The sequence below is a fragment of the Plecotus auritus genome (genome assembly GCF_963455305.1).
Source record: "Plecotus auritus genome assembly, chromosome: 1".
NCBI lineage: Eukaryota > Metazoa > Chordata > Mammalia > Chiroptera > Vespertilionidae > Plecotus > Plecotus auritus.
The window spans coordinates 5491946-5517968 of record NC_137770.1 but is presented as its reverse complement, the minus strand read 5'-3'; the positions used below and the strand labels follow the sequence as shown (position 1 = coordinate 5517968).

Genomic DNA, 26023 nt, shown 5'->3' with positions numbered 1-26023 from the left:
ACAGAGAAGAACATAAAAGTCACCTCCATTCTGTCACCTAAAGACTCACTCGTAAACAGACATTCATCTGCTTCTAGGCTTGGCTCCAGAACTGGGGGACACGCGGTGAGCGGGTCCATGATCCACTCTACGGAGCTCTTGGCAGAGGGGAGAGAAGGGGAGTGGGGGGGGGGGGGAGAGGACACTTGCTCTGTCTTCTGAATTCCCTCCCAGGCTTTTCCCTGCGCACAGACTCTGTGTATTTGAAGTCTTAGGAAGCACTGAGTGGTCAGAGGTGAGGGCTTTGGCTGGGGAGGCAGACCGTCTCTGAGTGGCCCCAGCACCCAGGTTACGGCATCAGTTAAGTTCACAGAGCCTCAGTTTCCCTTCTGTAAAGTAGGGACGACTGTGCCTCTCTCACATTCCTTTTCTCCAGTTTTACTGGGAAACACTCGCCCGCATCACCGTGTAAGTTTAAGGTGCAGGGCAGGATGGACTGAGTCACACGTGCCATGCATGCTGACAGGGGCAGGCTGCGTTAGCCACTCGCATTCCTAGGCGAGGGCGGTGCTTAAAGACCGCTGCCCGGAGCACACAGCACCTGTAAAGGATGGACAGCAACCTCCCCGGCCGCCCGCCCCCCCCCCCCCCGCCCCCTCTGCCTTCAGCACCCCGGGCCAGCAGTCAGCACCCGTCAGAATCTCCACCAACCCTGCGGGTCCAGATCACACTCGCTGTTTGCTGCCGGGGCCGGCGGGCGGGATGGATACTTGGAAAAGAGGTCCCTTCCTGTTTGCTGTGCACGGTCTTCACCCCGGTTCCAGGAACTGGCCGGACAAATATTGACCCGGCTGCTGTGATCCGCAAACACCATTCCCCTGTGGTCAGAGGCCGCGCAGCACGCAAGACCAGGGCCCAGCCGGTGCCTCTCTGTGAGTCCATGCACGCGGGGAACGAGGGCAGGGTCTCTCTCTCTCTCTCTCCCTCCCTCTCTTCTTCTCTCTCTCTCTCTCCCCTCCTGGCTCTAGCAGCAGGGATGGGAGGACCGAGTCCCCCTAAAGGAGACAACGCCACGATGTCCTCTTCTAAGGTGTGAAGGAGGACCCTCGGGTTTTAAATAAGCTTTTATGAGGAGCGTGGTCTTCCACATTTCTGAGAGGAACTCCCCGTGCTGCTGGCAGGCAGACGAGAAAACACAACCACGCGGCCCAGGGCCAAGTGCAGCGCGGGCGCAGCAGAAGTCCTGGGGGCCCTGTTGCTTGGAAGGGTCCCCTGGGAGCTGGTCTGGATCTGACCCGCTCCCTCCCCGCAGGTCCCTGGCCCCGTCTCGGTGTCTCCATATGCACCGCAGGGATGCCAATGCCTATGGCTGAAGGCTCTCCTAAGGCCAATGGAAGGGCATGCAGCAAGGATTTCTCAAAGGTGGCATTTGGGCAGGACCACTCCTCAGCACCTAGGAAGCGGGCGTTTCAGAGCGTCCTGTCTCCCACTGGACCCCAACAGCACCCCTGCTCTGTCTGAGATGGTCCCAGACACTCCCCCCTCCGCACTCACCCTCCCCGGCATTGCAGGACACCTCCGGCTGGGACCACCGGTACGATGCGATGCTTCTGATATGCCACCACAATACCCGGGACGTGGGCACACTGCAGTTACTGAGTGGAGCTCCTCATTTCCTCTGGTCTCTCTGGAAAGGAAGCGGCAGGTTGGGCGGAGTTACCCACCTCAGCAGAGGGAGAGATGAACACTGCGCACACTCCTGTGCCAGGCGCTAGGCCACGGCAGGTCCTGGCAGCCAACGTGACCCGCCCCGGAGGCGGGCATTACCGTTTGCATTTTGCAAGTGGGGACCACTGGCTCAGAGAGGTTCCTTTGCACAGTGTCGCTCCGTGAGTGACTGCGGGGCCTTGATCCAGACCCAGGCCCTGGCAGCTGCCCCGTCCCCTTTGGGACCAGACCCCTCAGCGAGTCCGGGACGCCTGGTGAGAGGAGGTAGGAAATGGTCGCCCACTCAACGGGACAGGGAGAATAAGCCGGAGGCAGTTTCATAGGTGTATTTATTTGCCCCCTCGGGCAGACCCAATTTTCAACGGCTCTGCTTCTTCCAAATCCCCCTCAAAAGGAAGTGCACGGTGAGCGGAGAGGGTGGTTAGTGGAGAAGATGGTTAATGGAGAGGGTGGTTAGTGGAGAGGGTGGTTAGTGGGTGGTTAGTGGAGAGGGTGGTTAGCAGAGAGGGTGGCTAGTGGAGAGGGTGGTTAGTGGGTGGTTAGCAGAGAGGATGGTTAGCGGAGAGGGTGGCTAGCGGAGAGCGTGGTTAGTGGGTAGTTAGCAGAGAGGGTGGTTAGCAGAGAGGGTGGTTAGCAGAGAGGGTAGTTAGTGGGTGGTTAGCAGAGAGGGTGGTTAGCAAGCCGCAGCGGCTGAGCTGCAGGCAGGCCATGGCCTTGGAGCCGCGCAGGCCTCTGACCGGCACAGCGTTTCAACATCACCGACACGGCGGCTGTATTCATGTCCTGACCACCGGCCTTGGGTTCGGCGGGGTGTTTAGGGCACGGGCTCTGTAAGCACCTGCAGAAATATGGGGTCTCCCACACCACCGCGGCGTTGGTAACCCACCCAGAGGCCACTGGTCTGGGCAAACGGTGTTGAGGTGCTGATGAGGACACACAATCAGGACAGATGGACAAGGGCCGGCCAGGATGGCACGGGGCGGTGCAAGTGTGGGTTCTAAAGGCACCAGGGGCGGAGGCTGCTGGCAGCTGTGCTCTGTGAGCACGTGGGGGGGTGGAGACCCCGAGAGGGCAGGGGCACTAGGCGGGGCAGGGCGAGCAGAGACCGGCACTGTCTCCGGCAGCTTCCCCTCACGCTGGGTGCCGGCAGGCCTGAAGCAGGGCCGGCAGCTTCCCCTCACGCTGGGTGCGGGCAGGCCTGAAGCAGGGCCGGCAGCTTCCCCTCACGCTGGGTGCGGGCAGGCCTGAAGCAGGGCCGGCAGCTTCCCCTCACGCTGGGTGCGGGCAGGCCTGAAGCAGGGCCGGCAGCTTCCCCTCACGCTGGGTGCCGGCAGGCCTGAAGCAGGGCCGGCAGCTTCCCCTCACGCTGGGTGCGGGCAGGCCTGAAGCAGGGCCGGCAGCTTCCCCTCACGCTGGGTGCGGGCAGGCCTGAAGCAGGCCCGCTGCTCCTGCCTCCCGCTGGCCCCTCAGCGTGGAGCCTACAGCAAGAGAGGCGCTGGCCTAGTGGCCTCGGCCGTCATAACCCAGGACCGCACACTGGGCGGCTTCAACCACAGAAATGCACTGTCTCCTAGTTCTGGAGCCAGAAGGCCAAGGTCGAGGTGTGGGCAGGGCTGTTCCTTCTGCGGCGGAGGGAGGCCGTGCGGGCCTCTCCGAGCCTCTGGCTGTTTGCTGGGACCCTTGGCTTCCCGGGCTTGTCCATCTCTGCCTTCCTCTCACGGCGTCCTCCCGAATGCGTCCAGGTCGCAGTTCCCCTTGTTATCAGGACGCAGCCTTACTGGGTCAGGGCCAGTCTGATGACTCCGGTTACTACATACATTGCAACGATCTCCAAACAGGACCACACGCCCAGGCGCTGGGGATCGGGACTTCAGCATATGAACTGGGGGGGGGGGGGGGGGGGCACAATGAAACCATAACAGAAACCTTCCCCAAATCTCTGCATCAGTTAGATAGAGTTTGAGCCACAGCATGTGACGAGGCGCTCGCGGTAAGGAGTCTGATGGAGGCGGAGGCGCTCTCTCTCTCTCTCTCTCTCTCTCTCGCGTCAGCCCCAGGCTCCATCCACCTGGGGCAAGGCTCCCTCTCAGAGGCTGCCCTCACCCACACGGTCCCCGAGGCTGCCCATCACGTCCACACTCCGGCTATGGAACCAACGTGGAGAGGGCACGCCTCCCCCCGAGGGCCCGTCCCAGGAGTTACACACGCCTTCCTCTCCCCTCCGGCCGACTGGCGAGCTTATAGTTCATGGTCACAGCCAGATGCAAAGGAGGCCCAGCAACACTCATTGCCACCATGTCCTAAATCAGGGGTCCTCAAACTTTTCAAACAGGGGGCCAGTTCACTGTCCCTCAGACCGTTGGAGGGCCAGACTATAGTTTAAAAAAAAAAACTATGAACAAATTCCTATGCGCACTGCGGGCCCGGGACGAGTCGGCTGCTAAGCAGGACAGGCAGCGGCACCCGGCGGGCCGGATAAATGTCCTCGGCGGGCCGCATGTGGCCCGCGGGCCGTAGTTTGAGGACCCCTGTTCGCTCAGGAGTTCTGAGCATCATCCTCATCTCGTTAAAACGTAATGAATTGGAGGAATGACTGGAGAGAAGGGAAAAAAGAAAGGGAGGGAGGGAGGAAAGATGGATGCAGGGAAAACAGACCATAGGAGGGAGGGAGGGAGGGAGAGAGGGAAGGAGGGAAGGAGGGAGGGGGGAGGGGACCATGGAAGTTGCTTTTATAACCCAGAGTCCTTTTCTCAGCAACATCCTGTAACGTATCAATGTGTAGAGCGGCGAATAAAGGGCCCCCACTCTGACTGAAGCCTTGGGGAGTGTCCTGAGCCCAGGCTGCTCACCCTCCCTCATCCTCTGCAGGGCCCCTCAGGACCCCTGTGGGATACAGTCTGGATGTGAGATTTGCGGTGGGAGTAATGGGGAGTTGTGACGTCATTTGGAGAGTGACGTCATTTAGAGAGTGACGTGTTCAACCTCTTGTTTCCAGAGGATGGAGCCAGCCTGGCTGTGGCTGCTGGGAGCAGGGATCCTGACCTCCGCCCATGGAGACAAGAGTCCGGGGGTGCCTCAAGCCCCCGGGGGTCGGCTCCCAGAGCCAGCGCCCGCCTACCACCAAGTCACACCCACCATCACCAGCTTTGCTTTGCGTGTGTACAAGCAGCTGGCAGCGGAAACCCCAGGAAACATCCTCTTCTCCCCGGTGAGCATCGCCAGCACCCTGGCCCTGCTCTCTCTCGGGGCCCAAGCAGACACCTCGACCCAGATCCTGCAGGGCCTGGGCTTTAACCTCACGGAGACCCCGCAGGCCAGCATCCACCGCGGCTTCCAGAGCCTCATCCACGCCCTTGACCTGCCCAGTCCCAAACTGGAGCTGAAAGTAGGCCACTCCCTGTTCCTGGACAAGCAGCTGAAGCCTCGGCAGCGCTTTTTGGACGACATCAGGGAGCTGTATGGAGCCTTCGCTTTCTCTGTGAACCTCACAGATTCTGCCACAGCCTGGAGGCAGATGAATGACTACGTGAGGAAGCAAACGTACGGGCAGGTGGTGGACTGCCTGCAGGAGTTTAGCGAGGACACGCCCATGGTTCTCCTGAACTACATCTTCTTCAAAGGTGAGTGCTAGCCTGGCAGACTGATCACCTCCTCCACCTCGGCCCCACCCTCCACCTCCAGCCCCACCCTCGAAGCCACCAACCTCAAGTCACAGCTATTTCTTACGGCAGTGACCCCTGCATCCCATATCATAAAAGGCTAATATGCAAATAGACTGAACGGCTGGTCATGAGGACATGCACTGACCTCCGGGGGACAGACGCTCAAAGCAGGAGCTGACCCCTGGTGGTCAGTGCACTCCCCCAGAAGGAGCACCACTTAGCCAGAAGCCAGGCTCACGGCTGGGGAGCACAGCGGCGGTGGCGGGAACCTCTCCCACCTCCGCGGTAATGCTAAGGATGTCCGACGGCCGACTTAGGCCTACTCCCGGCAGGGGCTCCTGGACTGCGAGAGGGCGCAGGCTGGGCTGAGGGACCTCCACCCCCAGTGCACAAATTTCATGCACTGAGCCTCTAGTACTTCAATAATGTTTTTATACCACTACTTCTTCATTTGCAAATACGTGGTTTCTCTTGCCATGGTTTTTTCTCTTCTATTTTTATTCTGATTCTTTTTGTTACACTTAGTCTCTTTTCTATTAATAATTCAATTTTAGAAAAATATTTTATTTATTTATATATATTTTTATTTCAGAGAGGAATGAAGAGAAAGAGAGAAATAGAAACGTCAGTGATGAGAATCATCGCTCAGCTGCCTCCTGCATACCCCCTACTGGGGATGGAGCCCACAACCCCGGCACATGCCCTGACTGGGAATCTAACCGTGACCTCCTGGTTCATAGGTAACGCTCAACCACTGAGCAACACTGGCTGGGCAAATATTTTATTTTTTATATTATTATTATTGATTTCAAACATAGAGAAATACATAAAAAATAACATAAAACCACCATACATTCCTCCCACCAAGAATGAACACATTAGCATTTTACCATTTGATTCAGACTTTTAAAAAATACGACAGATAAAGTTCAATTTCTTTGTAATGCTTTCCTAGTCCCCTTCCCTTCCCTCCGTCCCTCCCGGAGGCTGGCACTGTCCTCGGGCAGGTGTGCATCCTCCTCACCCATGTGTGCGCACCGTGAGCTCATTAAGGGTGTGTACATCATCCGTGACACACTATGTGTGTAAAGATTTTACACAAACGCTCTCGTCCTGTATATATTATTTCACACTTATGTTTTAGTGTCATTAATAATTTTGACTGTTGCATTGAACATGTCACACTTTTAGGATTCTTTTTTACTTCAGTTATTTCCTGAATTCGTACATATACCTTTATACTTTTCAGCCTTTTGCGTTTTCACCTAATGTTTTTCCTATTCCAAGGCCCCACCCATGATCTACCTTTCACTCAGTCATGTCAATGTCGGCTCCTCTTGGCGGGGACAGTTTCGCCTAACCCTAACCCTAACCCTAACCCTAACCCTTTCCTTGCTGTTAATGGCCATGCTGATGGGGAGGAGGATGGCAGGTGTTTCGTAGAATACCCCTCAGTGGGGATTTGTTTGATGTTTTTCCCATGAGGAAGGCTGGGGGAGAGGACTTGGGAGATTTATGAGAAGAGACAGTTCCCCACTGTAGGCAGGGCTGCACGTGCGCTGTAGATGAGGAAAAAAGGCAGTCACAGCTCAGTGGGAAAATGGCACTCTGAAGGAGGAGGAGTGGGTGCCATGGGCTCCTGCAGAGACCCTCGCCCAGACTTGGGGAGTGGCGGGAGGCTCCCTGGGAGAGAAGGAATCTAAGCCGGACATGAAGAATGAAGCTGCAGGAGAGGCGGAGAGAAGGGGTTTCAGAAGAGACAACAGCATAAGTAGAAGCCCCAGTTACAGAGACACCACGTGTTCTTGGGAATGAAGCACATCGGTTGGACTGAAACAGAAGGACCTGGGGCATGCCTGGGGCAGTGCGAGAGCTGCAGGGAGATGGGCCGGAGCTGTGCTGAGAGTCCTAGACTGTCTCTGAGACCCAGGATTCCCACACAGCTGGAATAGGGAAGGGCATGCCCACGTCTGCTTGGAGGAAGATCAGTCTGGCTACAACGTGGAAAATGGGTGGGGGAAGTGAGGCTGGAGAGACAGGTTAGGACGTTCTTAAAGTGGAACCAAGTGAGAAAGAGGGCGGCCTTGGATACAGCTGCAGCTGCGGGGAGAGGATCGGCGACACTTGGTCATTGGTTGGGTGTGGACGGCGGGGACAGGACGAGCCAGTCCCTCCCCCGTCGCCAAAGCCAGCACTTTCAAGAGGCCAAGTCAGGATGGGATGTGGGTGGAGGTTATAACTAGAGAGATGATACCACACCTGGACAAAACCATGAGCACCAAATTCTGCATTTCTAACTGTGCCTTATGGGGCTTCTGCATTATGTACTATACGTTATTAACTAACTTCTTTCCTTTTTCCAGTCTGAATATTAGGGAGTTGGGAGGGAGAGGGTGGCCCTCCGTCTTCTTTGTTGAAGATTGTTGTCTAGAGGCAGCTGGGCAGGGACGGGCCAGCTCTGTTTGCAAATACGAGCTGTGGAGTCAGAGGCAGCCTTGATCCCTGCTCCAGCACCGAGTGGGTCTGCACATTGAGGATGTTTCCCCACATTCCCAGAGGCTCAATCCTCATCTCTGACCCGGAGATTATAATACTTGCTTACTGTTAATTCTGATGAAGACATAAAGAGATAATGCATTGCACAGGGAAGGTGCTGAGTAGGTAGATCGAAATAGGACCTTTTTGCCTCTTGAAAGCTAAGTTGTTCTGAAAGGAAAGGAAATCACTGGCCGTTAAGAGTTCAGGCCGGGGATGTGTCCTGAGGACTGAGCCGGACCTGCATCCTGGCCTCCTGAGCCTGTGTCTGTGCCTTAGATTATGTTCCCAAGAGGAAGTCACCAGAGCAGAGTGGCTTAGAGTCTGTCTGCCCAGTGCTGCCTTGGAGTGTGTCCTCACGGATCTACGGGTTCTGTGTCCTCACAGATCTATGGGTTCTGTGTCCTCACGGATCTACGGGTTCTGTGTCCTCACCATTCTATGGGTTCTGTGTCCTCACAGATCTACGGGTTCTGTGTCTTCATGGATCTATGGGTTCTGTGTCCTCACAGATCTACGGGTTCTGTGTCCTCACGGATCTACGGGTTCTGTGTCCTCACGGATCTACGGGTTCTGTGTCCTCACCATTCTATGGGTTCTGTGTCCTCATGGATCTATGGGTTCTGTGTCCTCACAGATCTACGGGTTCTGTGTCCTCACGGATCTACGGGTTCTGTGTCCTCACGGATCTACGGGTTCTGTGTCCTCACCATTCTATGGGTTCTGTGTCCTCACCATTCTATGGGTTCTGTGTCCTCACGGATCTACGGGTTCTGTGTCCTCACGGATCTACGGGTTCTGTGTCCTCACGGATCTACGGGTTCTGTGTCCTCACGGATCTACGGGTTCTGTGTCCTCACGGTTCTATGTGTTTTATATTCTCATGGTTCTATGGGTTCTGTGTCCTCACGGATCTACGGGTTCTGTGTCCTCACCATTCTATGGGTTCTGTGTCCTCACCATTCTATGGGTTCTGTGTCCTCACGGATCTACGGGTTCTGTGTCCTCACGGATCTACGGGTTCTGTGTCCTCACGGATCTACGGGTTCTGTGTCCTCACGGATCTACGGGTTCTGTGTCCTCACGGATCTACGGGTTCTGTGTCCTCACCATTCTATGGGTTCTGTGTCCTCACGGTTCTATGTGTTTTATATTCTCATGGTTCTATGGGTTCTGTGTCCTCACGGATCTACGGGTTCTGTGTCCTCACCATTCTATGGGTTCTGTGTCCTCACCATTCTATGGGTTCTGTGTCCTCATGGATCTACGGGTTCTGTGTCCTCACGGATCTATGGGTTCTGTGTCCTCACGGATCTACGGGTTCTGTGTCCTCACGGATCTACGGGTTCTGTGTCCTCACCATTCTATGGGTTCTGTGTCCTCACCATTCTATGGGTTCTGTGTCCTCATGGATCTATGGGTTCTGTGTCCTCACCATTCTATGGGTTCTGTGTCCTCATGGATCTATGGGTTCTGTGTCCTCACCATTCTATGGGTTCTGTGTCCTCACGGATCTACGGGTTCTGTGTCCTCACGGATCTATGGGTTCTGTGTCCTCACGGTTCTATGTGTTTTATATTCTCATGGTTCTATGGGTTCTGTGTCCTCACGGATCTATGGGTTTTGTGTCCTAAGCCAAGTGGAAGCATCCTTTCCATCGCTACCAGACCCAGAAGCAGGAGAGCTCCTTCGTGAACGAGAGGCCCTCCCTCCGCGTCCCTATGATGCACCAGAAGGAAGTGCACAGGTTCCTGTACGACCAGGAGCGGGCCTGCACGGTGCTGCAGGTCGAGCACAGCGGCAACGCGCTGGCCCTGCTCATCCTCCCGGACCCGGGGCGAATGCAGCAGGTGGAGGCCGCACTGCAGCCCGAGACGCTGCGGACTTGGAGCCAGCTGCTCCTGCCCAGGTAAGGGACGAGGAGCAGGTCTCCGGCACACCTGGTGCAGGGCCCGAGCAGTTCTTACCTCCAAGTGCAAGAGGCCAACCCTAGGTTAAGTTGACCAGCTGTGAGCCTGGGCAACCTTCTGACCTTCCGGCCCTCAGATTTCCTCCTCTGTACACCGAGGCCCTGGTAACGGCCGCACTGGGTTGTTTGGAGGATTAACTGAGTGAACACACATGGAGCACTGAGGAGCGACCAGGCGCGTGAGAAGTGCTCACAGGGGAAGTAAGGGCTGAGTCCTTCTAGGCCCTCCCGGGCCTCTTGCTGCCCAGCCTCCCTTCCCTTGCTTCTCCCTTTGTCCAAATCATGCTTTACTGTCGGAAGGCAGTCAGCTGTGGCAAAAAGTCAGGTCAAGGACAGTTATAAGAATAATTATGACTCCCACAGGACAGTGTCAATTTCTTAAAAGTGCATCTTTTTGTTGATTAAACATTTCTTAAGGAAATTCAGTACCAAGGACAGCACTGTAAGTCAGATCCCAGTTTAATGGGATCGCAATCTGACCCCTCCTGTCTCACTTGCTTGTCCGTTTGTGGCTCTCACAGTAGTGTCAGTCTTTTCCAGTTTGGCTAGACCCCTTCAAGAGCCAACTCCTTCTTGGGGTGTATTGTCCCTTATGAGGCACCCTGGGATGAAAGCTGGCCTTGAGTTCTAATGATCTCTGCTGCTAACTAACCACCCCAAAATGGAGTGGCTTGGGAAACAACATCACCTATCTCTCCATTCTGTGAGTGGACCGGCCTCGCTGGGCAGTTCTGACTCAGGGTCTCTCCTGTGTTGGAGTCAGATGATGGCCAGGGCTGGGGCATGAAGACTCCTCCGCTCAGATGTCTGGTGCCTGGGCTTGGTGGTGTCTCAGCTAAGGGCTGGGCAGGCATCTGTCTGTCTCCATGCAGCGTCTCCATGAAGCCAGCTGGGCCTTCTCTCTGTGTCCATCAAGCGTCTCCACAAAGCTAGCTTGGTCTTCTGCAGAGCAGCTCAGCATCACTGATATTGTTGCACTAGAAGCCTGATCGTGCAAGAATGGGCCTTCCTTTCCCTGGCTGCCGGCACCGCCTTCACTCTGGTCCGGAGCTGCCTTTCTACCTTCCTACGCTGCTCAGAGGCCCAGAGCGGCCAGGGACGGGGCAGGACACTTGGTGGCTGCATATGCAAATTAACCTCCATCTTTGTTGGTTACTCACTCCTGGTTGGCTCTGGGCGTCGTGAAGGTACGGTTAATTAGCATGTTTGTCTATTATTAGGTAAGACGGCAGCTGGGGCTCCAAGGAGACACGGAGTGAAAGCTCCTGCTCTCTAAGGCCTTGACTTGGAAGGATCACTTCTGCCCTGTCCTGTTGGCCAGAGCAGTCACAGAATCCACCAGAGTCGAGGGGCGGGGTACAAACAAACCTCCTGATCCATCTCTAGCCTACTACCAGCCTTCGCTCAGCACCCCAACCACACCGAGGTTGCAGGGAGAGTAAAGGGTGTTTTGTGTTTGGGCAGAGATTCAAGCACCAAATAAAAGAGATATGGGTCAAGGACAGAGGCCAGGGTCTAAGGAAGTTTCCTTGTTGTCTATGAATCTACATAGCTCCGGTCAGGTTCTGAGTCCAACCCCATCATCTCAGCTCCCTTGGGGTGAGCCCGCCCCTTCCCCCTCTCATGAGGATGTCTCATAGGATCTTCTAGAGCAGGGGTGGGCAAACTTTTTTACTCGAGGGCCACAATGGGTTCTTAAACTGGACCAGAGGGCCGGAACAAAAGCATGAATGGAGTGTTTGTGTGAACTAATATAAATTCAAAGTAAAGGAGCGGAGGGGAGAGCAAGAGAACCCTCCGCTCTTTGGGCTCCGCGGGCCGGATAGAACAGCTGAATGGGCCGGATCTGGCCAGCGGGCTGTAGTTTGCCCACCGCTGTTCTAGACCAATAGGTTTTCCTTCGGGATGGGTCTGTTTTGACCTCTTACTTGGCCCTTCAAGAAGCAAAACCAACCCAAGTGACTTTCCTAAATCTCAGAGGTTTCTCAGGCCAGAGTTATAATTTTAGAGCAGCATTTTAATGGGCTTTCAGCATGAAAACTTCAGGCCTCCCCCACCCCACCCCCAACCGCACACGCCGCCTCCACCACCACCCCCCACCCCGCCTTGGCCTGGTCTCCCTCCGTCCATCCAGCTGGGAGGAGGGTTAGCTCGCCTGGGGAAATCACACTTTCTGGTAACTTCCTTCTTCACTCACATTGGCTGGACACCTGGGGTGTGTCCGGCAGCCTGCTGGACTTGCACTTGCCAAGGTTTGCCATTTCTGGAGCATATAACCCGGAAGAGATACTTTCCCACATTGGGCTCAGCAACGTTTTCAACTTAGGAGCCGACTTGCTGGGGGTCCCTGGGTGGCTGAATGGAACCATCTTCCGGGTACGGAGGCGACTCTACTCAAACCCCCCTCAAGGATGGGGCCTGCCCTGCTCTCCATCTCTGTATCCTCCTTTTTACAGTTTAACCCCAACTTCCAACTGCCCCCACTTCACATGGGCGTCTGGACCTCACACTGCCCCCAGGAGTTAGAGTGGTAAGGATCCCCTAACCTGAAATGGGGTCTCCAAGCTGGTTCATTCGAGGCCGGCGTGTCTGAGCTGGTCATTCACCAGCCCAGCTTGCAGGTACCCCCGGTAACTGCCGAGTAACTGAGAAGAACAACCCCCCGAAGAAAAGGACAGGTTTGCTCTGTGTTCAAAGAACCTGCAATGTGAAGCCAGGAAATGCTGGCCAAGGCGAGTCAGGAGCGGAGAGTCACGCTAGCGATCGGTGCCCACGCTTGACGGTCACAGCCTCTCATCAGACCCTGAAGCTCCGACAGTGAGAGGCGGAGGGCTTGTAGAGGGGCTGCCAATAGACGGGCTTAGGAAGTAGTTCAGAGGCTGGGCCGACAGAACTTGCTGATGAGCAGACGTGGAGTAGGAGAACGTTAACAGTGGCCTTAATTGGGCAGTATGTGGATCGGAGCAGTTCCGCTGGGTAAAAACCCTGGCCCAGTGCCAAGCGTCTAAAAAGCCCCCTCACCATGCCGAGGATGAGGACAGAGGGCGGTGCCCCTGCTCAGATCAGACGGAGAGGCCTGAAGGGCTCTGGGAAGAGGCCACGGAGCTCTGCAATGTCCGAGGAGAAGGGCTGTGGGCTGTGGGCTGTGGAATGTTCTGGCACAGCAGGCAGTGTCCCGGGAAGGCTGATTTCCCCCACTCTGGGAAGCACTTCTTCCTGCCAGAGCACAGGCTGCCCACGGCCAGGGTGGGGCCTCCCTGTCTGGTTCTCTCCGCAGCCTGCTGGACTTGCACTTGCCAAGGTTTGCCATTTCCGGAGCATATAACCTGGAAGAGATACTTCCCCACATCGGGCTCGGCAACGTTTTCAACTTAGGAGCCGACTTGCTGGGGGTCCCTGGGCGGCTGAATGGAACCATCTTCCGGGTACGGAGGCGATCGGGCCGGGCACGTGGGAGAGGCCCTTCTCCCCCTTGACATGAAGGGTAGATTTGAAAGTCAAGTTCTCCTTTCGCTTTCCTATTCCGGTTCTTGAATGCCACAACCTGTGAGGCTCCCTTTCCTGGCAGCACCCTTCCAGTCCTCAGAGCAAGGAGACCGAGTCCAGAGTAGAGAAGACACACATTCAGGGACATCCACGGAGCTCTATTTCCTGGTGTGGGACAACTTTGCTCTGTCCCCTACACTTCCTCCTAGGACAGGCAGCGACTCCGTTTGCCTTCATCAGAGCTGAGGAGAGCAGAGGGCCAGCACCACAGGCAGCCGGTTCCACGGAGTGCATCTGAACCGCTGACTGAGGCCGAGCAGGCCATTGTAGAGATGAGAAAACGGAGGCTTAGCGAGAGGACGTGCAGCTGGGGGTGGAAAATGACACCGGGGCCTCTGCCACAGGCTCCCGGGGGCTGAGAACGTTCCGGAGGGCGCTGTTGGGTTTCTGCGGCCTGGTCCAGGCTCGCTGGTCTCCCCACCATGGAGCAAATGCACCTTCAGGGCGAGCCCCCAGAACATGGCGGGGGGACGATGGGGAGAGGAGGAAATTAACACGAAGCTGGAGTTGCTGGGGGCCTGGGAGACCTGGACAGGCGGGCTCTGCCTGCCTCTCCTGGTGTCCCACAGGGCAGACTCTGCCCTTGGAGTGTCCCCAGCTGTCCCTGCCCTCTCTTCTAGGTGTCGCACAAGGCAGCCATGGACATGAGTGAGCGGGGAACCAAGGCCGGGGCTGCCTCCGGCCTCCTCTCCCAGCCCCGGCCTCTGAACGTGACGTGGGCCCCGCACGCCCATTTCAACAGGCCTTTCCTGGTGCTTGTCTGGGAGGTGGCCACCCAGAGCTTACTCCTCCTGGGAAAGGTCGCCAACCCGGCGGCAGGCTGACGCGGGGGCAGGCAGGAGGGTCCCGTCGCCCCTGCAAACCCGCAGGCCGGTGGGAGGACCGTTCATCCGTGTGCAGAGACCCGAATAAAGTTGCCTGGGGCGCTGTGAGCACTGAGATCAATGCTCACCAGGAGGGCGGCTCCACGTTGCCCCTCTTTCCCCCACAATCCCCTTGAATCGGTGTCGCCTTCACCTGTGGTCAGAAAGTTGACAAGAAGAGCTCCATGTTATGTCCTGGAAGACGTCCTCACCGCCATCACCAAGTGTCCCAGGAAAAGGCGCAAAGGACATCAGGAGAGGTCAGAGGCTCTCTCTCCCTTCCCAGGGGCCACCGTCAGCTCTAACGCAAAGCGAGGGCGTCCTGGAATGTCACTGCCCAGGCGCCAGGGCAGATCCCTTGGGAGGAGGTGGGTGCCAGGGCAGGCACCTGGTACCATGCTCCATGCAGACGAGGGTGGGAGGATGGGCCAGTCCAACATGGGCAGTCACATGTCCAAGGGCAACCCAAGGTCAAAGGAAGTGGGAGGGTTAACAGGGCCAGGAGCCAATGGGTGTGGGCCGAACCTGTGGTTAGTGGGATGGACTGGGGCAGTACTGGTCGCCGTGGAGCGTCCTGCAGAGGTCAGAAGTCCCTCGCCCACAAGCGTGTCCCTGAGTCTTAAAGGGGCCTCTGCCTGGAACTGGGGGAGACACAGAGGGCTGTCACCTCAGCTGCAAGCACAGGGTGGACCACCTGCTGCAGGAAGATGGGCGGTCAGAAGGCGAGTGGGGCGCAGAGCCTTCTCCAGGCGCAGAAAGAACAGACACGAGAGCTTGCTCGTTGGCTTACATGCTAACCCGCAGGGTTTGCACTCATGGGTAAAGTTTCCAAGGCCAAGTGTCAAATTCAGTTTGTGGGCCACCCGTTTTCAACCCCTACAAAATGTTCAGGCCACTAAATGTTTAAATAACATCGGGATAGCCTGGGCAGAGAAATCCATCCGCTTACACCAAATAGAGTAAGATTAATGAGGCAATACTGAGTCTTGGAGATGCCTTGATCAACTCTGTGTTTAGGGAGGGGGGAATGTTTGTCAAAGTAATGGGGATCCCTCAGATAGAGGGATAAAGGGTAACTTAAGCCTGTCTTACCATCCACCGTTTACACAGAGAGGCACAGAGAGGAAAAACCCACACCCACTGCCTTCAAGGCTAGTGCTGCCCCCTGCTGGTTAGAGAGGGTGGCTGATGCATGCCCTCTTCTCCCTGGAGGCTGGGCTGAGGAGCAGCTGTGGGAGGGGAAGTTAACCCTGAATTTCAACAAGTAACCTTTTCGTGTAAATATAGCCCAAGCAATATTTGGGACACACTTGTACTAAAAACTTTTGTTTACATAATTTCAAATGAACAGGGTGTGCTATATTTTCACTTGCTAAATCCAGTAACCCAGGGAGGAGCGTGTATGGCCAGCACTTACGAGGGGTCAGAAGAAAATTCCATCGAGCTAGAGGGCAGGCTGGTCTGGCGTCGGGGTAGAGGGACCAGTGAGCCTGGTTAGAGAAAACAGGAGGGCTGGTGGAATATCCAAGGAGGCTCCCCGCCCCCCCGAGGGGCTCAGTTCGCATGGGAAAGGTGCTGTTGCAGCCCATGGTGTCAGAGCACTGGTTCTCCGGGGCCACAGCTGGGAGGCAGCCCCTGGGCCCTGGGGAGGCAGCTGTCCGAGGCACACACAGGCCACAGCCGGACGTACAGAGGGAGTAAGGGCTCTGGTGTCAGTGTCAGCAGGACCACAGCGTCAGCAGGGCCACGGGACACAGAAGTCCAAAGGGGAAGGTGGGCAGAGGGAGTGGGGGCTCCAGTGTGGACAGGAGCCTACGGCTCACCAACTGTGTGGAGGGCGCTAGGTTATGGCGGTCACGGCGCCGGGGCCAGGTGGCCGAAGGACCGCACGTTTCCAGCACGTCCTGGATGTCCTCACACCCTCACTGCAATCCTTCCCCCACACACCAACCACCACAGGCCTGAGCAGCAGCCAGAAGCCCCATGGAAGCCAGCCTCATCCTGCAATGCCCCTCCCTCTAGCATCCCCTACTGAGAAGGCTTAGCAGGCCCACTGAGCAGGGAAAACGCTCACAGGAACCAAGGCCATTGTCACAGAGCCGCGGGGAAGAGTAAACTTGGAGGAGAGGGCCTACATCGATACTGATCAGACCCAGGAGAAAAGAGAAAGTGGCTCACTCACTGAACCGCTCAAGATAAAATTAATTATTGGAATTTACAGAGTATGATACTGCATATATATTAGTTTTCTTTTATTTGAATATACTGCTCTATTCCTATACTAGAGGCCCGGTGCACGAAATTCATGCACTCGGGGGGGGGGGGGTGGTCCCTCAGCCTGGCCTGTGCCTTCTCGCGGTCCGGGAGCCCTCAGGGGTCCCAGGACCCCTTGCTCCTTACCACCCTCCTGCTCGCTGCTCCTTAGCGCTGCCAAGGAGGTAGGAGAGGTTCCTGCCACCGTCACTGCGCTCGCCAGCTGCGAGCCCAGCTTCTGGCTGAGCAGCACTCCTCCTGTGGGAGCGCACTGACCACCAGGGGGCAGCTCCTGAGTGTCTGCCCCCTGGTGGTCAGTGAGCGTCATAGTGACTGGTCATTCCTCCCTTAGGGTCAATTTGCATATTACCCTTTCATTATATAGGATACTAGGCCTTACATTTAGTGTCAGAAATGTAAAAAAACATGTTAGGATGCTATTTTGACTGACAGAATTTCTGAAAGAGAGTTTCTGAAATAATGCTCCCATATTAGTAGTACTTTGGTTCTGCTGGTCTATGGCTGAAACTGGGTTTTCCCATAAGGAGTTGAGCTCCCACTCAGCCCTTTTTCTTTCGTTTTTTTTCTTTTTATATATATATTTTTATTGATTTCAGATAGGAAAAGAGAGGGAGATAGAAACATCAATGATGAGAGAGAATCATTGATCGGCTGCCTCCTGTACACCCCCCTACTGGGGATCAAGCCCGCAACCACAGGAATGTGCCCCTGACTGCAATCGAACCCGGGACCCTTAAGTCTGCAGGCCAATGCTCTATCCACTGAGTCAAACCAGCCAGGGCCAGCTTTTTCTTTTTAATCTTCACCCAAGGATATATGTTTGTTGATTTTAGAGAAAAAAAAAGGGAAAAAGATAGAGAGAATTATCCATGTGAGTGAGAAACATCGACCCATTGCCTCCCATACACACTCCAACCCGGGACCAAACCCACAACCTAGGTAGGTGCCCTGACCAGGAATCAAACCCACAACCTTTTGGTGTGTGGGATGATGCTCCAACCAACCCAGCCACCGGCCAGGACTCCCCCTCAGCCCTGTGCTCCCCCGGCCCGTGCCCCTGGGTGGCACGGCCTGGCCTCCGAGCAGGGCCTGGTGCTCCTCTGGGCTCCCACTGGCCCTCTCCTAGGAGTCCTCTGGAATCCCAACGCCGGCAATGTGCGCCTTATCCTCCCCAAGCCACGATCGTCCCCATCACAGATCATGTCCTGCAGCCACAGCACAGGCACCAGCCACGCGCTGCTCACCTTGACCCCCGCACCCCGACTGGCACAGCATCTTTCATCGGCTCTATTTTGCTTTCTGCAGGAAGAGACACTTGTGGAAAGCACCTGTGCGTCTTCAGTGCCAGGTAAGTGTTATTTATTTACTTACTTATTAAATATACCAGAGTCCTAGTGCACACAAAATCGTGCACGAGTAGCTCACATCCACATGCCTCAGCTGGCCGCCCCGCCCATCGCCACTCATAGCTGGCGACCCGCCCTCAGCCGCTTGTAGCTCTCCGCAGCTAGCAGCTCCTGCCCCACCTTGCCCGCCGCGAGAGCCGCTGCTCATTTGGTCATGACAGCATTACGGCGTCACAGCCACAGGCCTTTTATTAGTAGAGATTTCTATTGATTTCAGAGAGGTGGGAGAGGGAGAGAGATAGAAACATCAAGGATGAGAGAGAATCGTGGATCAACTGCCTCTTGCACGCCCCACACTGGAGACTGAGCGCCCAACCCAGGTATGTGCCCTGACCGGGAATCAAACCGTGACCTCCTGGTTCATAGGTCATGGCTCAGCCCCTGAGTCATGCCAGCCAGGCTGTGTTATTTAAATACAAGTAAATCCTTGCTGCGTTGCGTGAGGACATCGCCTGGAGGTTGCTGTTTCTCTGAAAAAGGGACCCCGACACGCGCCCCCCTGTGGCGGAGCAGGTTGCAGAAGCACCTGTGTCCCCTCCTCTGGGGTGGAGGGTATTTCCACTCCAGCTATTTTCCAGATGAAAACAAGTATCAAGTAGGATGGAATTTGCAACTGAATGAAAATGAAGTCAAAAAATTCAGATGCTGCGCTGCACCCCAGAGCAGGTGCAGATTCTGCCAAGGCCGGGCATGGTGTGGGGGCTGGGGACCCGTCCGTCCCTCCGTGGACGCCCGAGGCTCAGGCTGAGAGCGTTCCTGCAAGTCTTTCAGAAGGAAAGGCTGGCAGCGTGGCCAGCCCGCCACTGCCACCTGCGTAGGAGGCCGCGCCCGAGGAACTGCCTGCACGTCTGTGCCTCACACCGGTGCGAGGTTAAAACGGGAAAACAGACCTGGGGGCTGGGCCAGCGCAGCCTTGTTTTCCTAAGAACTGTTGGCAGCGATGACAAGAAAGCCGTCATTATGACTCCGGGCCCATGACACTGGGCTGCAAACGAAAACACTGCTTAGCGTTCCACTGATGTCACCGTCCCAGTCCCTCCTCACAAATGCCCATTGTCTCTGTCTCGGCATGGAACACGGTGGCCTTCTGCCTGAGTCAATGTTCCCCAAACAGCTACTCCTTATTTTCAAATCTCAAGTAAATGCTGCTGCCTCTCCTCTCGAAGGCCTTTTTATTTCTGGGTTAACAGCGTCAATAAAATCAGGGTGTCTTTGGCGTGATTTATGCAGCCCTGTGACCACTCGGCGGCCCCAGGGTAGACTCCCTGCGGATGTGGGGTTTCTCCCACGGTGCAGTGGCCGGGCCTCAGCTTCGCCAAGCCACTCATCTTCTTCCAGGGACATGCCCGTCCCCCGGCCCTGGGGGAGGAGCCTGGTCTGCGCAGTGAGGAGTGAGAGCAGGAGGGGTGTTCCTGCCACAGCGGAGGTCACCGCTCCAGGGACAGAACAAAGACCGAGTGTTATCCCGGTGCAAGGCGGACGGACGAGGGACGAGGGAGAGGAGGCCACGGGAGAAAGGGTCACATTCTGAACAGTGACCATGGGCCCCCCATCGGCAGGTCCTTGGCATGTACTTTCTCTTTTATTTTTTGAACTATAATTTTTAATTATATGCAAATGGTATGTAAGAAGCAAAACTCTCCTATAGCCCTACCTTCCAGGAACAACCAGTGTTACCAACTTGGTTTAAAACAAATAAACAGGTGAAAAATAAACAACATGAACCTTCTTTCATTTCTGATCATGACAGAAAAAGTAGTATGAAGCAGCCATCCCACTAGAGACAGTGAACATATCTGGATTAAACAGTTTTCAAAAAGCTTCCTTGAGGCATCAACACCAAGCTAACAGATGAGTGAGGCTTACTGAGCCCAGGTTCAGGAAAGGCTGAAACTCCAGGACGGTAAACTGAGGCCACAAGGATAAGGCTGCTGATCTGGAAGAGCTGGTCAAAGGCCCAGCAGCATCTCTGACCTTGGCAAGCTGGGTGACACAAGTTGAAGTCTGAGTGCACCAAGGGCAGAGGCCGAGTTCACCGGGGGACCCGATGTGGGGCCATAAAGGACTGCAGCTGGGGTTCGGGTGAACCAGGCGTCATTGCCAGACCTCAGCTGCATGAGGGTGAGCCCAGTGGGCGGTCCTCCCAGACACCTGGGAGAAACAAACATCTCCATCTGGAAGGAGACACCGTTCTCCTAGACCTGAACTTGTTTCCTCCAACGCTTTTCCAAGGGCAATGCCCGGCCCACGAAGATAACTGCCAGAATGAGAAGCGACAGGGCGACGTGGACAAAGATAAGCATAACTAACAGACAAGAACAATGGCCTGGAATTACCAACAAAAGCCAGCCAACGCTATTTCTGAAGATAAAAATAACCCTTTCCAACTTCAGCAAGGAACTAGAAAATATGAAGAGTGACCTTGCAGATTTGGATGAAAATTGACTCTAGAACAGAAACTAAGTTAAGATGTCAAGGGATGAATCTAGCAGCGGGAGAGTATTCATCACACAGCCGGTCAACCAACGTTATTCGCCAGCAGCGAGTACTTTTTAAACACCTAGCATGTTCCAGGCCTTGTCAGAGACGGTGGGTAATCAGTAAACGAACAGCGCCTTCCATGACAGAGTTCCAGCACAGCAGGGGCCGAGTACAGGACGTGGCCCCTGGGTGGCATGGCCTGGCCTCCGAGCAGGGCCTGGTGCTCCTCTGGGCTCCCACTGGCCCTCTCCCAGGAGTCCTGCTCTCTAGTGCTGTTACCTGCGGACCCGCGCTCTCTTGTGGTGTCAAAGGCAGATGCCGCGGACTAAGCATCTGTATATCTCCACCCAAGTTGTATGCTGACATTCTGATCCCCAACACGATGGTGTTAGGAGTGGGGGCCTTTGGTAGGTGACCAGGTCATATGGGTGGAGCCCTCGTGAATGGGATCAGAGCCCTTAGAAAAGGGACCCCGAGAGCCCTCTCACCCTCTTCACCGTGTGAGGACATGAGAGATGGCGGTCTGCAACCCTAAAGAGGCCCCTCGGCGGAACCGGCCATGCTGGCTCCTGACCTTCGACCTCCAGCCGCCAGGGCGGGGAGGAACAGGTTTCTGCTGCTGTCAGTCGCCCAGTCTGAGGCCCTGCGTCGCAGCGAAGAGCCTTTACCCTAAAGCCGGGTGGGGTGAGGCCGTCCTCTGAGAACGCGGCTGGGCTGCTGAGCGCACGGTTCTGGAAGCAAGCTGTGAACAACATACTCCGTGACCATTCACCACGTCAGCCTGGGACCCCGGAGCTGGGGGAAGTATTCGAGGACACAGCCGGACTAACAGAAGCTCGGGAAAAGCATGGACAAAGGAGGAAAATTTGGATGAAAAATATGAAGCCCCGCCCTGCTCCCTACCCCAGGGACAGACACGCTCTCCTCCGCGGTCCAGGGAAGGTGACAAGGTCTGCACCGCGCTGAGCCGGGAGCTCCTGGCGCCACCCAGCCAGGCCGCACGGAGGCGGGAGTGCCCCCTGCAGACCTCACCCCGCTCAGCAGGGTCCGCTTGCATCTTCTGCCACACGGGGCAGGGCCCAGAGGAGCACCTCCGGGTTGGGGTTTTGGAGCTAGAAAATCCATAGCAGCCCCGTGTCACTCGCACAGGGCAGGGAGGCGTACGGCTGTGAGTCTGGGAACACAGTGCTCCCTTGTACTACTGTGGATCCATTACCGCATTCTTCCCCACCCCAACTCTAAGCCTCCTTTCGCCCCGCCCTGTAGTTACGTCTTCTCACCCAAGACCTCACCACCTCAAAGCATCAAGTTATAGATGCCGAGTCCGAGCAGGGGACAGGCCCAATTCCTGGGCATCCACGCTCCCGGTGAGGAATTCAAGAGCTTTCAAACCTGTAGTCCGACCCTGGCAAACCCCATGATGCCATGGGTCCAGGGCATCTCCTCAAGTGCAGGTGGAAAGATTATAAAATCCTACTAATACCTTTCTCTCCTTTTTAAAATGTCTGCTTGTATTTGTTGATTCAACCCGGTGCTGCTGAGCGAGGTGCTCAGGGACACACTGTGTAAACCAGCCGTGGGCAAACGACGGCCCGCGGGCCGGATCCGGCTGTTCTATCCGGTTCTCTTGCTCTCCCCTCCGTTCCTTTACTTTGAATTTATATTAGTTCACACAAACACGCCATCCATGCTTTTGTTCCGGCCCTCCGGTCCAGTTTAAGAACCCATTGTGGCCCTCGAGTCAGAAAGTTTGCCCACCCCTGGGGTAAACAGACGGAGAGGCCCACTGGAGGCGCTGTCTCTCTCCTGTGAACAGAGGAGCACCGGCCCCGAGGCTGAAGGAAGCCTCAGCCACAAGTCAGTGTGAGTCGTGGCCGCCCTGACGGGGAGGACCACTCCAGCCTCTCTCGTCGACCAGCACGAGTAACTGCGAAGGCGAAGGCCCCGAGGCAGGCCTTGCTGGGTGCTGCTTCTGCATCTAGAGGTTCTTCGGATGCAAAAGCACTGGATTTCCCTACGTCTCTGAATAAGGCTTTGGGTTTCCTTGCTAATGAGGCAAACAGGATAACCCTGAAATCCAGCCAGGAGCTCCCATCCCCAGGGAGCCCTCCGCTCCCACCAGGGGGTCTGTATGTGATGCAAACTGCTAGGTCAAAGCCAAACACCGCAGGAGCACGATGCACAAGATGATCGTACTGAGCTGTGCAGACAGAGGAGGAATGCTGCTCTCCCAGGCAGACCTGGGCAGGTCCCTGACACTCCCTGAGTTTCGGCTGCTCACCTGCAGCAAGACAATGACAGGCGGGGCTACGGCCCAGGGCTGCCCTGAGGCTGCAGGACACAGCCACGGAGCCTGTGCCCAGCACATGGCAGGGCGGGAAGCTGCCCTCCCATTGTCCGGAAAGTCTCATGCCGGGCCGTGTGCTGGCATCTCGTTTGGCCTCCACTGTGTGGCTGGGCTCCCCGAGACTGAATGGCCTTCCTACTGAACGGCTGACCGGGATGGAAGCCGGTACTGGCGGACCTCCCGGGGCTAGTCAGGGGGCAGAGGGAAGCGCAGACACGAAGAGAAACTCCAGAGAAGCCGCCTTTTCGAAAGACCCAACAAGAAGGTGTGTATCAGCCGAAACTGGTTTGGCTCAGTGGATAGAGCGTCGGACAGTGGACTGGAGGGTCCCAGGTTCGATTCCGGTCAAGGGCGTGTGCCTTGGTTGTGGGCACATCCCCAGTGGGAGGTGTGCAGGAGGCAGCTGATCGATGTTTCTCTCTCATCGATGTTTCTGGCTCTCTATCCCTCTTCCTTCCTCTCTGTAACAAATAAATAAAATATATTAAAAAAAAAAAAAAAAGGTGTGTATCAGCATCCTGCTTGGTTACGGAGCTAAGGAATCCTACAGGTGCTTTCTGCCCGGCCGGCGGGGCTCCGTGGGTGAGCATCCACCTAAGAACCAGGAAGTTACGGTTTGATTCTGGTCAGGGCACATGCCCAGGTTGCAGGCTTGATCCCCAGTGTGGGACGTGCAGGAGGCAGCCTATCAGTGATTCTCTCTCCTCACTGATGTTTGCATCTCCCTCTCCCCTCCTCTCTGAAAGCAGTAAGAATATTGTATAAAAAGGATGTGCTTTCTCACAGAGCAACTCACTGCGGCTGTGAGAACATTTACACAGGGAATACACAGAAGAAAGTGACAGCACGCCAGCTCATCGGGGTGCATCCCCGCATAATCCCTGGCCTATCTCCTTCCAGGACGTCCTGTCCTAGGCTTTGGTTCTAGATGTATAAGCTCTTGGCCTAGACAGTGTATTGTGGACCGGTTTCTTTTGTTTCTTTACATGTAGGTTAAACCAAACACCAAGAGAGAAGAGGGAGAGAGGGAATCAGCATTTACTGAGCTGCTGCTGGATCTCCGCCCTCTACCCACATCCTTTATGTTACCCTAAAACCACCCTACGCCTTTGGCACTCTGCTCTCCGCCTGCAGATAAGCCAGGAGGGGTTAAGTAACGTGTCCACTGTGGACTGAGGCTGCTCTGACTGGCCCCAAATCCATGTTCTTGCCAAAGTCCACCCTGTCCCAGGCAGCATCTGGATCATCATTTTTCCAGAGCTTTTCATACAAGAAAGGGAGTCTCAGAGTCCCACGTGGGGGTGACAGCATGTCTCTCTATGGGTTTCTGTGTGTGCATGTCTGCATGTATGTGTGCATGTGTGTGTGTGTGTGTGTGTAAAGCCTTGCCTTCAAGCCCCTGAATGGCCCCACCCTGCCTGAGGAGCCTGGGGCTCCAGCCTTTGGGAGGGAGGACACTTCTCCTTTAACCCCCTCCTCCCTGCTTCCTGTTTAGCCCCATGGAGGCCAGAGGGCGAGGGCTGTGGGCCGGGGGAGGCCCGGAAACACCTGTGTTTGCTCAGCACAGACCTCTTCCCAGAAGGCAGTGTTGACCAGCGATGTTTGCCCTGCTTGGCCAACACTGTGCAAAGTGGAAACTTAAATACCAGCCCCCTTCTTCCCCCACCTGCTTAAGTGGAATGGAAATCACTGACTTCTCACTAAATTCCTGGAGGAATTTTGTTTCTTGTTCCCAGCCAGGTCACTGAATTAATTTCCTCTTGCCCGCCAGAAAAATAACGTCATGCAGCTTGAGGCTGGGACAGGGGAAGGATCCTGACACCACCACCACTGGAGCCCCGTGGGGTCCCGACGGCCATCCCCATCCCACAACGTGGGTGAGGCCCCACTCAGGTCTCGGCACTTAAAGGCAGACCTGGGACTTGAACAGCTTCCCACTCCAGTCCTGGGGGCTCCTGGACGTCAGGCAGATGGAGAGGGCAGAGCAGCGCCTTCTAAAGCTTAGCGGCCGCTGCCCAAACCTCGCCATTTCACCTGGAGAAGTGCGCGTGTTCACACAGGCACGGAACGTGATGGCCACAGGAGTGCGTGCAGAATGGTCACGGCTGCTGACAGCCCAGACCTCTCTCAGCAGAGAGACTAACTGGACATGTGCCGACACAGGCAGCAACTTCAGTGAATTCCAAAAGCATCATGTGAACGAAAGAAGCCAGACACACACAAAGCACACAGCGTGTTCCGTCGTTCATATGCCCTTCTGCGAGGAGCGAAACTAATCCATGAAGAGCAGTTCCCTTTGGGGGAGATGGGGAGACCGAGTGACAGATCCGCTCTCTGCCTGCATCAGAGGAGGGTGCACAGATGTGCACAGATGTGAAGATGAATTGAGCTGTGCATTTAGGATTTATGGTATTACCGCATGTAACTAACACCTTAGTAAGAATAAATCCAGTCCCGTGGCCCCCCGCACCCGGTAATACACGCTGGCCTGTTCATTCCTGTGTTCTCTCCATAGCAGCCACACGGGCCTGGCAGCCAGCTGGGGCGCTCAGCAGACCACACGGGCTCCAAGCGGTGCCTGGGCACAGTGCCCGCCGAAGCGCAGAGGGGAACAGAAGCTGAGCTTCTGGAGGGGCCAGGGTCAGAACTGCACTGAGGCAGCGGCACAGGATTTCTGGACGCTGGCCCTATTTCTGGGGCTGATGTAGGTGAGGCTGGGCTTTTTCTTTCTTTCTTTAAAATATATTTTTATTGATTTCAGAGAGGAAAGGAGAGAGGGGGGGGGAGAGAAACATTAATGATGATAGAGAATCATGGATTGGCTGCCTCCTGCATGCCTCCTACTGGGGATGGATCCTGCAACCTGGCATGTGCCCTTGACTGGAATTGAACTCAGGACCCTTCAGTCCACAGGCCGACGCTCTCTCCACTGAGCCACACCAGCTAGGGTGAGGCTGGGCTTTTTTGAAAGCAGGACAAACAGAGATGGGACATCGGGAACCTGGGGATGGTCATTTCTTTCCATCCCAATAAAGCTTATCACTAACCCTCTCCCTCCCATGTGCAGGTCCCCAGAAATGCCTCCCTGGCGCCTCTGTGGCGGGACCCCATTTCCACCGACAATGGAACTACGGACATGAGTTTTTGTGGTTACGTTTTTGCGTTTGCTTTTTAAAAATTGTGGCACTACTGTGATTATGTTTTTGTTTTTCAACATTGAAATGTTTACAGAT

At 55.6% G+C, this 26023-nt stretch overlaps 1 protein-coding gene and 1 long non-coding RNA gene across 6 annotated transcripts in view; one reads left to right on the top strand and one right to left on the bottom strand.

The window, feature by feature from the left end:
• Positions 1 to 1669, bottom strand: part of LOC308236624 — a 5418-nt gene extending 3749 nt beyond the window's left edge. Inside the window, exon 1 of the long non-coding RNA XR_013959309.1 lies at positions 1534 to 1669. This is a non-coding gene — a long non-coding RNA (uncharacterized lncRNA). The remainder of the gene's footprint in view (positions 1 to 1533) is intronic.
• On the top strand, positions 851 to 26023 carry SERPINA11 (serpin family A member 11). 5 transcript variants are annotated; one of them, XM_080646424.1, is made up of 7 exons: positions 851 to 911; positions 4703 to 5327; positions 9540 to 9813; positions 13151 to 13298; positions 14040 to 14542; positions 17862 to 17904; positions 18180 to 19668. In XM_080646424.1, exons 2-5 carry the CDS (start codon positions 4706 to 4708, stop codon positions 14241 to 14243), a joined length of 1248 nt encoding a protein of 415 aa, XP_080502550.1. In that variant the 5' UTR covers positions 851 to 911; positions 4703 to 4705; the 3' UTR covers positions 14244 to 14542; positions 17862 to 17904; positions 18180 to 19668. The 5 variants fall into 5 exon arrangements, with proteins under 5 accessions (XP_080502550.1, XP_080502552.1, XP_080502553.1 ...); XM_080646423.1 differs by lacking the exon at positions 851 to 911 and adding an exon at positions 1551 to 1971; XM_080646426.1 differs by lacking the exons at positions 13151 to 13298; positions 14040 to 14542; positions 18180 to 19668 and adding exons at positions 25306 to 25498; positions 25858 to 26023 and having other exon boundaries at positions 855 to 911.

Excerpts from the sequence above, each read along its gene's own strand:
- SERPINA11 (XM_080646424.1), top strand. The coding sequence starts at position 4,706 with ATGGAGCCAGCCTGGCTGTGGCTGCTGGGAGCAGGGATCCTGACCTCC. Across the intron at positions 5,328-9,539 it reads GAACTACATCTTCTTCAAAG|CCAAGTGGAAGCATCCTTTC; the intron begins GTGAGTGCTAGC and ends TTGTGTCCTAAG. Across the intron at positions 13,299-14,039 it reads TGAATGGAACCATCTTCCGG|GTGTCGCACAAGGCAGCCAT; the intron begins GTACGGAGGCGA and ends CCTCTCTTCTAG.